Source organism: Phyllostomus discolor, chromosome 8 (genome assembly GCF_004126475.2).
Source record: "Phyllostomus discolor isolate MPI-MPIP mPhyDis1 chromosome 8, mPhyDis1.pri.v3, whole genome shotgun sequence".
Classification (NCBI taxonomy): domain Eukaryota; kingdom Metazoa; phylum Chordata; class Mammalia; order Chiroptera; family Phyllostomidae; genus Phyllostomus; species Phyllostomus discolor.
This window is the reverse complement of record NC_040910.2, coordinates 49,058,524-49,071,341: the sequence shown is the minus strand read 5'-3', so window position 1 is coordinate 49,071,341 and position 12,818 is coordinate 49,058,524. Positions and strand designations below refer to the sequence as shown.

Here is a 12,818-nt window from a genome sequence, read left to right as displayed (position 1 = left end):
GCCACGCCCCCCTGGACCCTGCCCCTGCCCAACCCCAGACCCCTAAGCACTCGTCTGGTTGCCGCCTGTGAGGAAGATGCCACTGTTGCTCCGCTGTCCCGACCACCACGTTCTTTTCCTCCTCCTGGCCCTGCTGCTGCCCTCCCTGGCCCCGGCCTGCGCCCCTGCAGCCCCAGGCCCCGCCGCCGCTCTGCTCCAGGCTCTCGGGCTGCGTGACGCGCCTCAGGGTGCCCCCAAGCCCCGCCCCGTACCCCCCGTCATGTGGCGCCTGTTCCGCCACCAGGACCCCCAGGAGGCCAGGGTCAGCCCACGACGGACGTCCCCGGGGGCCACCCTACGACCTTGCCACGTGGAGGAGCTGGGGGTTGCTGGGAACATCGTGCGCCACATCCCGGATCGAGGTGAGTGGGGCGGCTGAGACCCCCTCTTGGGCGCCCCAGCGCACCATGAGCTTTCAGCGGCCGAGGGTCCCTACACACCCAGCGGAGTCAGCCCAGGAGCAGCCTGGGCCCCCGTACTCCATCCGTCATCCCCATGGACACCTGGGGGGACCAGGGAGAGTGGTCACAAGGCTTCGAGGCCTTGCACTCGGCAAAGGCCTGGGCTTGCCGCTGAAGCCCTGCCCCCACTCTCCCCCACTCCTGCTGCGTCACACCATTTGAGGCCTTGCTGCAGATGACACCTCGCTCCAGCACCGCTTCCTCAGGCGCTTGTCCATGTCTGCCCCCTGCCTGTGTTCCCCACACAGACAAGCCACCCTGCATTGGGCAGATGTCTTCTTTGCAAGTGATGCCCCGCCCCCACTCCATCCCACCCCCTCCTTCACACCATTTGACGCTTTATAACAGATGGTTTGCCCTCAGCCCCAGGCGCTCACCTTTCCCCCATCTCCCCAACCTAAAACCCCTCGAGCTCAGGCGGGCACTGCGCTGGGGGCGGGGGAGGGTGAGGATGCAGCGAAAGCTTAGCCCTCTTCCGGCCTTCCTAGGTACGCGCACCCGGAGCCCGGAGCCCGCGGCCGCAGGGCAGTGTTCGAGGTGGACCGTCGTCTTTGACCTGTCGGCTGTGGAACCCGCAGAGCACCCGAGCCGAGCCCGCCTGGAGCTGCGCTTCGCGGCAGAAGAAGCGACGATGGGGACGGAGGGTGGCTGGGAGCTGAGCGTGGCGCGGGCGACCGAGGGCACGAATGTGGGTCCAGTGCTGCTCCGCCAGGCGGTGGTCTCGCTGGGGATGCCAGTGCGCGCGGAGCTGCTGGGTGCCGCCTGGTCCCACAACACCTCAGTGCCACGCAGCCTCCATCTGGTGCTGGGGCTGCACCACCAGGCCACCAGTGCCTGCGTGCACCTGGCCGAGGCCTCCCTCTTGCTGGTGACCCTTGACCCGCGCCTGTGCCACCCCGTAGCCCGGTCGCGGCGTGAGGCCGATCCCGTGATGGGTGGTGGCCCCGGGGGCTCGTGTCGTACGCGGCGACTCTACGTGAGCTTCCGCGAGGTGGGCTGGCACCGCTGGGTCATTGCGCCTCGCGGTTTCCTGGCCAACTACTGCCAGGGACAGTGCTCGCTGTCCGCCACGCTACCTGGGCCCAGTGGGCCACCCGCGCTCAATCACGCCGTGCTGCGCGCGCTCATGTACTCAGCTACCCCCGGCGCCGCCAGCCTGCCCTGCTGTGTGCCCGCGCGCCTGTCACCCATCTCCGTGCTCTTCTTTGACAACAGCGACAACGTGGTCCTCCGCCACTATGAGGACATGGTGGTGGATGAGTGTGGCTGCCGCTGACGGAACAGGCGTGAGCGGGAACACAATAAACACTAGGTGGTTTGAGCTGCGCGTCTTTCGGTTTTCTCCTCCGGGGTGGGGCGGGGCAGGGGAGGGCCTGCTGCATCCATCGGATGGACATCAGGTTGGTGGGGTCGGGAGTCCTATAATGGTGCCATCTACCCTCTTAGAGCGCCATAGCCAGGTGGCTCTACATCTAAGGGGGCCCTGGGAGTCCTGCCCAGCCCTGCAAACACAGGTGCAAGGGGCATAAGTGCCCCCTCCTCCCCAGTCTGTAGACCCAGCCCTTCTCACACACGCCCTTGAGGCAGTAGGCCCCAGATCAAATGCTCTCCCACCCCTGTAGTTTAGCAGCCCTGTGACAGGCAAGAGTTGTTTTAACATTTTATTGGTGACAAAAGAGCTTAAAACAAATTGACCAAAAATCAGAAGTGACATTGCCTTAGTACAGATGTTCCTTGATTTGGAAAACTCAAAGTAACTGCTGCTAGAAGGTGAACAAAGCCAACAGCAAAGAGCGAGGTAGAGCACTCCAAGGAAGGAACAGGGAGGTGGGCAGGCACAAAGGGTCGCAGCAGAAGCCTATCCAAGCCCAATGCCTCCAGGCGGCCTACCAAAAGGGGACCGAAAGCCTAGCAATGGGAATAAGAGGCCTTGCCAGAAGGTGCCTGTGTATCCCTGTCTCCATTTACCAGATGGCACCTGGAGGCTTTAGAATAAGGGCCAGTGCCAGGTGCATGGGGAAAGGATGCTAGGGCATCACTGTCACTAGGACCTGGGTGGGCAGGAAATGGTCCTCAACTGGATGGTCACCAAGGAGACTAACACCTACCCTCAGAGGGCCTTTCCCAACTATAAGAATTTCCTCAATGTAGACCCAGGTCAATGCCCGTCTTTATCAGCTGAAGTGACATACTCCTCCACACACCTTCAGCACAGAATCAACTTATTTCTGAAACTTCTTTTCCCAAATAAAAGTAGAAACCACCCCAACTCATTGAAGCTATGCACACAGATAGAAGAGCTCCAAGTCTGGGAGTGGGGTGGAGGATAACGGGGACAAGGCGCTCAGCTTCTCTGATGGCTGCAGGGGCTGAGGGTGCCTCCCTGGAGAAAGATCTTCTTAGCTGATGTCTTCTGCCAAATCCTCAGGAAGGACCCTGGGGAAGAAGACACTGGGCGAGGAACAACCACCTTCCTGCCCTCTGGCCTCAGGGCTAGCTCTGCCCAGGCCCTTCAGGGGACTGAGTCCACTATATGCGAGAAGTGCCTTTCTTCTCTGGAGTCCAGTGGGGCCCATGGGCCCAAGTGATGTTTCTTCACTGCCCTGATGCACAGGGAGAAGCTGCTGGAAACTAAACGGGAAACAAAAATCTTCGTCTCCGCAATCACGTCACAGGTGTTCATCCTAACCATGTGGCTCGATTAAACTTCGTTTCTGGAAGCTTCTTGCATCTCCCAGGTCCAACCACTAAGATTTGAGAGATGAACTCAGTATATTTTTCAGTACTCCTTTGAAATAATCTTTAAAAAACAAACAGAAAACCCCAAACACCGTATTTTCTTTAAATGAAAACCCTCTAGCACACAGGCAGCGTGACTGCGAGGTCTCAGACGGCATGGACGGAACCCACGCCTCGGCGGGGCTCTCCAAGCACAGCTGTAAGGAGCCTGATCAGCACAGAAATGCGAGTTGTTCCTGGTAAAACGTAGTCCCCTTTCAATAAAAGAGAAAAAGAAAGAACGAACAGAGGAAAGGGCTACTCTGAGATGAGGGTCTTCCTCCCTCCACCTGGTCGAAGACCCAGGTGTAGACACGGCGAGCTGGGCCTCCGTGGCGAGCGGGCTGCAGGGCTCTCCAGGGCTCTCCGGAGGGCCGGCCCCACCTCCGCTCTCCCTCTGTCTCCTCGCCGCGGTGCCAGCAGTGGGCACTCACTATCTCGGGCTGCTCTCCCTCGGGTGCTCCTCTCCCTCTCCTGTTGCTCACAGTGGTGCTTCAGTTTTAGCAGTGGAAAACAGGTATCCATTTATTTTTATTTTTTATTACCCAGAGTAAGATGCTGATGGACTAAGCCACATAGCTTAGCTCTTCTGCCACCACCTGCAGAGAGGAAAGGCAGAAAGCTGTCAGAGAAGGTGGGAGCCTGCCCCCACCTGGAAGGCAAGGGGCTTTCTCTCCACTTCCACTTTGCACCTATGGTCTCACCTGCAGAATGGGAGCTCGGGTGCTGGACAGCCCTCAGACTAGTGACTTCCCAACGAGCGAGAAGGCAGCCAAGAGCCAAGGCTGGAGCCTGTGCTGACACAGTGGCACGCCTCCTCCCTGCAGCACCAGCACCCAGACAGATGGGAACTGCAGGGAAGCTACAGCTCCGGCAGCCACCTACGGCGGCTCTTGCAGAGGAATGCTCCCCGTGCACTTAGCACTGGGGTCTGCCGCCCTCATGAGCTCTCAATCAGAGCAAGGATGCGTCCTCCTTCCTGCCTACCCACCCAGGAGGCTATGGGTTGTCACATCAGATTTTCTCAGGAGTTTTAGGACTCTCAGCAGAAGATATGACACAGGGACCTGAACTTAAAGGTCACACGATGACCTGGCCCCTTGGGGACTTGAGACTCCCACCGCATTTCCTGAGTTTTCCCACAAGCCTAGGTCCCGGTGAAGCCCTCCTCTGGGGTTGGCTTGCCTTCTAGTACTGGGACAGCCCCGTCACTCCACCATGCTGGTATGCCCGCTCTCCCTGGTACGTAGAGTCTTGCGACAGTGCCACATCAATCTGGGACTTAAACTCATCACCAAGGTAACTGTCCTGAAAAACACAGTTGGGAAGATGAGCAGCCAGCAAACTGGCTCCCATCCTTGAGAATCTGCTGTGTGTCCAGCCCCTCCCCAGCCCAGAGACGAATGTGAAAAAGTGGTCCTCAAGCCTGAGGAACAGAAAACCCACACTGTTTACGTCACTACTGAGACAGGTGACCCAGGCCTGTCTGAAGGGATAGTGTTCTGGATGGGATGTTCTGGACCCACAGTCCCACCGCTGAGGGCAGTCATGAAGGAGGCCATCCTCCCCCGAGTCCCTGGGAGGTGCTGTGGGGTGGGTGGGTGTGTGTGGAGGGCACCCTGGGCTGGCTAACTTCCTGCAGGTGTAACGTGCCAGTTCCAATGAGGCTAGCTCACCTGGGACAGCTCAGGCTGGGAGAGGCCAGGCTGGCTCATCTGGGAGGGCTGGCTCATGGAGATGTAGCCCTGCGTCAGGGCACCCTGAGAGAAGGGCTGTGATGCCACATCCTGGCTGGCCTGGCTGCTGGGCAGGTTTGTCTGGCTGGGCCCAGGAAGCCCAAACCGGTTCTTCTGACGTCCTCCACGACCCGTCTTACCTTTGGGGGTGCCCCGGCCTGAAAGAGTGTTCAGAGTTCCTTGAAGGAGGTCTGAGCCTCACAGACAAGCAATATTGCTCAAGGGCCTAGTGCTTACTCACCTGCAGCTGGCCCATTAGCCTGCCCAAAGTACCCTGGGGGCGGCATTGGTGGCATAACCAGGTTGAAGGGGATGGGAATGTTCATGGCGGCCACGTGGCTGGGGCCAGCACTGATCATGCCGAGCTGGTCGTGGGTTTGGAAGTACATGTTCGAAGGACGTCCTGCAAGACAGGGTGGATGGCGAGTTCCCCAGTGTCCAGGTGAGCCTGCTGCCCACTCCCAGTCAGCTATTCTGCCGACAGTGGAATGGTGGTCCCGTCCTGTCACCGTTCTGCCTGTGGTTCTTGGGGTGATCCCACGGCAGAGCCACCTACTGCAAATTCTCACTGCCAATCCCCTTCCAAGCTGCTGAGGGATGGTGCTTGAGAAAACCCCTTTTCTCCCAAGGGATTCTGGGAACCATGACTCTATGAACCCGAGAAACTGAACTACCACACAGTATTTCAAACAAAAAGTCCTTTTTGTGCCAAATTTTATGATCATACCACATGCACACACCACACACAAAATAGAACGCCTACGTCCACAGACCAGCAGATCCACTGAAGGCAAAGGTTCCTGGGGCAAGGACCTGAGAGCGTGGCCTTCTGAGTTGGCTCCTGAGGACTCAGGAAGGAGTATGGGCCTTGGACACCCTCAGCTACACAGCAATTTGCTGGATGTGGTGGTGAGATGCCTGCTGTTGTTAGAGAACACCGTCCACAATCTGAGCCCAGCAGCCCGGGGAAATATGGCAAAGAACAGGAGTTGCCAAGGTAACAAGTTAGAGGAAAAGCTGGGGTACACCAGCCCTCAAGATGGATAGTTAGCCCTGGCTGGGTAGTTCAACTTGTTGGAGCGTCTTCCCAATACACAAAGGTTGTGGGTTGATCTCCCATCAGGACACATACGTGAATCAACCAATGAAGGCAAAAATAAGTGAAACAACAAACTGATGTTTCTCAGATCTGAAAAAGAATAGACAGCAAGCACATGAGGGGACAAAGCCCAGAGCCAAAAAGCAGGCAGGTGACAGTGAACTCAGTCTCTGGGCACAGTGGTAGGGAAGGGTCCAAGGAGGCAGGGACCTGGGGAGTGAACAGGAGCCGTCTACAGACAGGTTCGGCAGGAGGAGGTGTATTGCAAGCAGCAAGGGTCAGAATCAGCCTTAGAATGTACACAGATTCCACACAGGAGACTAGAACATGCACCAAGCTCTGAGTTCTGGCACAGCAAGTGGAGGCTTCAAGGAGGAGGCAAAACCTGAAAAGAGGTTGCAGGCCACCTGGAAGAACTGCAGGTGTGACGGAGCTCTGGGGCAAACAGGCAGAGCTGTGTTATTTAAAAACATCTTGTTCTTAGGAACTGCCAAAGACCAACTCTTTGATCTCAGACAAGGGAAGCTGAGAAGGAACTCGTTGCCAGGTAGGTTTCTGTGGACCGACGCAGTACAAGCGTGAGAAGGGTCAATATACCCAGTGCCGGTCCAGTTTCCCACCGAGAGGACTTACCCTGGCTGCTCCGGTCGTAGACTGATCCTGGGATGATGGCCTCTCGGGCATCGTACATGGCTGTAGTCATGAAGCGGGCTCCCTGCAGAGGGTTTGGGTAAGTGAGGAATGCCACCCTTCTCTCAATGACCCGGTTCAATCTTTGGCTTCAGTTCAAGCAGCATTGTACCCCTCCACCTGTGTCTGACTCCCAAGATGCCCCCAGAACTTAGTATCCCACACATCCCCAGCCCTCGACACTGGTGTGGGGGGCAAGTACACACTGCTCCTCTTCACACACTGACATATGCACACTTGCCACAGGCCACACCGGCCACTGCTCACTGCCAGGTGCTAAATCGTGGGCTTGGGGAAAAAGGAGTCCCAGCCCTCCCTCCCATCAGCTGGGCTCACAGGGTTGATGGTGTTGACCAGTTTCCGGGGCTTGCTGAACTGCATGAGACTCTCCCGCAGGTTGTTCAGGGGCCCCTCCACCAGCACTTTCTGCTCCTTATAGTAATTCAGCAGGTGGTTCCACAGTGGTTGCTTGGACAGAGCCTTGGGGTTGCCTACAATGATGACTCCATATCTGCAAGGTGTGGGTGCAAAGAGTGTGGTGTTTAGGGCCACATGGAAAGCAAACATGCAGAACAGTCTGAAGCTAAACAAATTCAAAACCCAAGTCCAAAGTTCCTGGGGGCCAGCCTCTGCCTCCCTGCCCAGAGTCTGGCCCGCCCATGACGACAGGCACGGGAGCCCTCCCTGCAAGTTGCTGACACGGCACTCAGTTTATTTGGGGGCAGATTTTTAGGGGCTCAAGCCAAACACCCCTGTGGGCAGCACAGCTCAGAGACTAGACTCCTTGTTGCAGCGTCAAGTCAGCTTTCTGAGAGGCTACAGGGACCCTGAAAGGAAGGGCATGTAAGCCTGGGCCTCGCTTCTGTGGACACTCACCCTCAGCCAGAGGCGTCAGGGACATGCGCCCAGGCTGGCCACCCAACAAGATTATACCACAGAAAGGGGGTAATCCTGAGAGCCAAGTGTCCTGGGTGGGGAAGGAACTGACGTGAGAAGGTGAGCCTGACCTCTGGCTGGCACAGGGGCAGCCCGGGGCCACCCTGTTCTCCAGGTCCCTTCTGTCCTGTTACCACGATTTCAGAGCAGTTATACCCAAGAGGCAAAAAGAAACCAGGACCAAAATGTTAGATCTGTGGGTTCAAAATTCAACAGGAACACACCCCTGCCCTGGGTTTTAATCTCAGGCCAGAAGGGCCGAGACTGATGCTATTCATGAAATGAGGGCACAGAAAACCATCAGGACACAGAAATCCACAGGTGAGCCCTTCTTTCTAAGTTTCTGCTGAAGCCCTTGGACCTCGGGCATTGGCAAGCCCTCTCCCATGCCTGTGCCAACAGCCCGAGGTGCAGCTGGGGTGTGAGGGCTATTAATGAGAGGACCAGGAAGCGCAAACCCTCCAAGAGCCACATACTGAGGACAAGTCCTTCTGAAGGACCCTAAGGCAGGATGGTAGCATCTGTCATTGGCATGCTAGCCCAGACAGGACTCAGCCCTTGTACCTCGCTCGGGTCAAGGCCACGTTAAGCCGCCTGGGGTCGTTTAAAAACCCGATGCCTTGGTGCTCGTTGGCTCTCACACAGGAGAGGATGATGAAGTCCTTCTCACGCCCCTGGAAAGCATCCACGCTGGCAATTTCCACCTCCTGCAAAGGATACATGGTCATGGCCAACCAGCAGGCTGCCCTCAAGGACCTGTAGGCTTCACAAAGCACACCCAAATGCATCACTGAATCCCACCCAGCAGCCCTGTTCACAGACTTGCTTTCCTGGTTTTCCTTCTTTGGTTGTCTTTTCCATCGCAGTCATTTGTTTCCCAATAATAAAAGCATAATTGCTCAACGAAAACCCAAGACTGTTCCCCAAGTTACGTGTCACTGTCAGAGACATTACCCTGCATTCTGGTTCATTTCCACACGGAGAAATAATGATGTTGTCCTGCAATGTCATGACAGATGCACCTGGACACTTTACCCAGGTGCTGACCCAAGAGCTGGCAGTGTTCTCATGACTATACTTGGCAGCACAAATTAATTACAGCCCTACTGGGCAACTCTGGAGCCTTTTCAACATTGATCTAGAAAGTATCCTGAGAAAAACACTTTTATGCATGAACCTTGGCCCACATTTCTGACCCTTAAGGCAAAGTCTTGATGTGCAGGGCAAGGGCAGAAAAGATGGTGATAATCGAATGCAAACTGGGGAGGATGGAGCTCATACCTGGTATAGCTTGGTGTGCAGGGAGCCACTGAACTGCATGTACTGCACCAGGTAGGACCGCTGGCCCTCATAAGGTGTGATGATACCAATCTGGTCCGGTTTGGCGCCTGCCTTCAGCAGCTTCGTGGTGATCTTCTCCACATTTGCAGCCTCCGTCCTAAGGAAACCAGGTGTTCAGTTCCCAGGCTGCACCTGTGGGCTCCTGAGTCCCAAGGCTGTGGGAGGCACAGGGGCAGCTATGCCCACAATGGGCCACCCTGTCCTAAACCGAGAGAGTCATGGAGAACAGAAAAAGTTCACACACATGGGCACAAAAAGAATCTGCTCAACATAAGAACTACACTGGAAAGCAAAATGAGAACATGTTGTGGGCCGAGAAACCTGAACAGAACAGAGTGAGGAGGGCAACTACAACCCAGCATTACATACACTGGTCAACAGCTTGGCCAAACTGCCACCAAAACCAGCAGCTGCAGCGGGCAAACCTCAGCTTACCTGTTCAGGTAGGAGGTACCCGAGCTGGCTATCTCTTCCTGGCCCTGGGTCACATAGAAGAACATTGGCTTATCAGGTTGGGGCCACTGGAAGTCAAACCCCTTCTTCACTCGATCCGCTGTCACAGGGGAGGGAAAAGAGGCAACACTTCTCATTAGAGAAGAAAAACCTAGCCAGAGGCGACCTGAACGGGTCCTCTGCTCAAGGGGCCAGGACTGAGTGAAGCCTTACATACAACAGAGCCACTCACTCCCTGAACATGTCTCCCTGGTCAGTACTTTTTTTTTTTTTAAAGATTTTATTTATTTATTTTTAGAGAGGGAAGGGGGCGGGGGGAGACAGACAGACATCAATGTGTGGTTGCTGGGGGTTATGGCCTGCAACCCAGGAATGTACCCTGGCTGGGAATCGAACCTGGGACACTTTGGTTCCCAGTCCGCGCTCAATCCACTGAGCTAGGCCAGCCAGGGCTAAGATTTTATTTATTTTTAAACAGAGGAGAAGGGAAGGAGAAAGAGAGGGAGAGAAACGTCAGTGTGTGGTTGACTCTCAAATGCCCCCTACTGGGGACCTGCCCCGAAACTCAGGCATATGCCCTGACTAGGAATTGAACTGGTGACCCTTTGGTTCTCAGGCCAGCACTCAATCCACTAAGCCATACCAGGGTTGGTCACTACTTTCTGTATCTAGTTTAAGAAATCTATGCTCACCTCCATGAAGACATTCTCCTGTTTCCTTCTAGAATTTTTACTGCAGTCCTCACAGGACCCAGAAGCCCCTACAACTGGCTTTTGTGGATGACAATGTTGAGCAACCCGCCTGGTCACAGACCTGGCTGAAGGAGCTACGTCTAACCAGCCTATCAGTGTGAGGAAACTATTATTTCCGCATCACAATATCCTAATGTTAACATACAAGAATACACGGTATTAACACCTTTCATGTCAAACTGAAAATGAGGTCAACTCCATCTCTATTGTTCAAGGGAGGATAGACACCAGCTGGTGAGTGTAGTGGCCTGTTAGTCTAGAAGCTCCTGGCAAACATTTAATGCCCAATGAGGTTGGGGCTGATCTGTACCACCTGCCAACTTCTGTGGTGTAAATACTCCCACCACAGGTGTCAAAATGCCCCATATCAGGAGGTCTGGGTGCTAGTACTACCCTAAACAGGGGCTCCTGGAGACTGGGCAGGTGCTGGTTATACAGGTGTGTTCATATAGTGAAAGCACACTGAGTTGAACAACACTTAGAGTTTGGGTGCTTCTTCATACTTCAGTAAAGAACTTTAAAAATAGCCCTAGCTGGTGTGGCTCAGTGGACTGAGTGCCAGCCTGCATTTCAAAGGGTCACCAGCTCAATTCCTAGTCTAGGGCACACGCCTGGGTTGCAGGCCAGGTCCCCAGTCGGGGGATCCTTGAGAGGCAACTACACATTGATGTTTCTCTCCCTCTTTCTCCCTCCCTCCCCCCACCTTCTAAAATAAGTAAATAAAATCTTTTATTTTTTTTTAAATGAACTTTAAAAATATACGAATTGGCCTCGACTAGTGTGGCTCAGTGGGTTGGGCACTGTTCCATATACCAAAAGGTTGCCAGTTTGATCCTTGTCAGGGCACATGCCTGGATTGTGGGCCAGCACGGAGTTAGGGGCATTCAAGAGGCAACTGATTGATGTTTCTTGAACACATCGAAGTTTCTCTCTCTCCCTCCCTTCCCCCATCTCTAAAAATAAATAAAATATTTTAAAAATATATACTAATTGGGTGCTATCATATGCTGGGCACTGATTCCACAGCAATGGACCACCACTGTCTCTGAACTAGGGCTAAGTGGCAGCTTTCCAGTGAATGCCAGCCACACTGGAGAATCATAAGCTCCTTATGACTTGGCCTTTCCTAGCCCCAGCATCCAATAGATCAGTAGCATCCTAAGAACTGTGGTGAGGACACCTGTGGTGAGAACAGCGGTAGCAACACCTAGACCTCCATGCATGGCAACTGCATGGCCCTGGATGGGCATGCTGTCGACCTCTTCATCTATAAAGTGGGGCTACTGGTGTTAACAACACACTAGGTCAGTGGCTCTCAAATACTGGTCTCAGGGCCCCCATAAACTCTGAACAGAGTTGAAGAGGCAAAACAGTTACTGTTTCCATCTACTGACAGTTGCTCTATTTTAAAACCTAAAAATTTAAAATATCCATTACTTCACTTAAAAATAGACCCATTAGGCCCTGGCTGGTGTGGCTCAGTTGGCTGAGCGTCATCCTGTTCCTGTAGACTGAAAGGTCATAGGTTGGATCCCTAGTTGCGATGCCTACCAATCAATGTTTCTCTTTCACATCAATGTTGCTCTCTCTCCCTTCCCCTCTCTAAAAGCAATAAAAAATATGCTCAGGTGACGATAAAAAATAATAAATAAAAAATAAAAATAGGCCCATTGGCCCTGGCCTGGTAGCTCAGTTGGCTAGAACGTTGTCCCAACACACCAAGCTTGCGGGTTTGATCCCCAGTCAGGACATACGCAATAATCAACTAATGAACACATAAGTAAGGTGAACAAATCGATGTTTTTCTCTCATCTCTCTAAAATCAACAAGTTTTAAAAAATCTAATTAGCTGTGGCTGGTGTGACCCAGTGGATTGAGTGCCAGCCTACGAACTGAGAGGTCATTGGTTTGATCCCCAGTTAGGACATGTCTGGGTTGCCGGCCAGGTCCCCAGTTGGGAGGTGAATAAGAGGCAAGTGAGATACATCGATGTTTCTCTCCTTCTCATACTCCTCCCTTTCCCTCTCTCTAAAAATAAATAAGTAAAATCTAAAAAAACAAAAAAAAAACACATTTTTTTCATAAAAAAAAAAAAGGCCCATGGGGAGCGGGAAGGAAGTTACAAAACAAAACAAAAATGAAACAAAATCCCATTATGTATTAACTTTAGTTTTGTTTTTTTTTTTTAAAACAAAATTACCGTATTTTTACCCTGGCTGGTGTGGCTCAGTGGCCAGCCTGCAAACCAAAGGGTCGCTGGTTCAATTCCCAGTCAGGGCACATGCCTGGGCTGCGGGCTAGGTCTCCAGTAGAGGATGTGCAAGAGGCAACCACATAATGATGTTTCCCTCTCTTCCCCCCATCTCTAAAAATAAATAAAGTCTTCAAAAAATTATTGTATTTTCCACTAAAATATGAACAGTGAATTTGTGCAACTTATTATGCCATCTGACTCACTGGGATCTGCTCCTGCACTTGGCCTCCAGTGAGCCAGTGACATGTTTTATAGCTTTTCCCACAACTGTGGGATCCA

The 12,818-nt window shown here is 53.6% G+C and overlaps 2 protein-coding genes across 3 annotated transcripts in view; one reads left to right on the top strand and one right to left on the bottom strand.

Moving 5' to 3' along the window:
• Positions 1 to 51: 51 nt before the first annotated feature.
• GDF1 (growth differentiation factor 1) lies at positions 52 to 1,821 on the top strand. Its single transcript, XM_036032616.1, has 2 exons — positions 52 to 401; positions 989 to 1,821. The coding sequence occupies exons 1-2, from the start codon at positions 77 to 79 to the stop codon at positions 1,774 to 1,776; spliced, it is 1,113 nt and encodes a 370-aa protein (XP_035888509.1). The 5' UTR covers positions 52 to 76; the 3' UTR covers positions 1,777 to 1,821.
• Positions 1,822 to 2,151: 330 nt separating this feature from the next.
• The window catches only part of UPF1 (UPF1 RNA helicase and ATPase), a 34,351-nt gene continuing 23,684 nt past the window's right edge, over positions 2,152 to 12,818 (bottom strand). Inside the window, exons 16-24 of one of the 2 annotated variants that reach the window (XM_036032614.1) lie at positions 9,516 to 9,633; positions 9,021 to 9,177; positions 8,304 to 8,446; positions 7,140 to 7,314; positions 6,747 to 6,828; positions 5,256 to 5,417; positions 4,955 to 5,172; positions 4,464 to 4,586; positions 2,152 to 3,877 (exon numbers count right to left, since the gene is read on the bottom strand). In XM_036032614.1, coding sequence (XP_035888507.1) covers positions 4,467 to 4,586; positions 4,955 to 5,172; positions 5,256 to 5,417; positions 6,747 to 6,828; positions 7,140 to 7,314; positions 8,304 to 8,446; positions 9,021 to 9,177; positions 9,516 to 9,633 — 1,175 coding nt within the window. In that variant the 3' untranslated portion in view covers positions 2,152 to 3,877; positions 4,464 to 4,466. The remainder of the gene's footprint in view (positions 3,878 to 4,463; positions 4,587 to 4,954; positions 5,173 to 5,255; positions 5,418 to 6,746; positions 6,829 to 7,139; positions 7,315 to 8,303; positions 8,447 to 9,020; positions 9,178 to 9,515; positions 9,634 to 12,818) is intronic. The other variant, XM_028520568.2, reaches the window with a different exon arrangement.

Bases quoted from the DNA above. Each gene is read 5' to 3' on its own strand.
- GDF1 (XM_036032616.1), top strand. From the start codon at position 77: ATGCCACTGTTGCTCCGCTGTCCCGACCACCACGTTCTTTTCCTCCTC. The intron at 402-988 runs GTGAGTGGGGCG...CGGCCTTCCTAG, and splicing joins GCGCCACATCCCGGATCGAG to GTACGCGCACCCGGAGCCCG.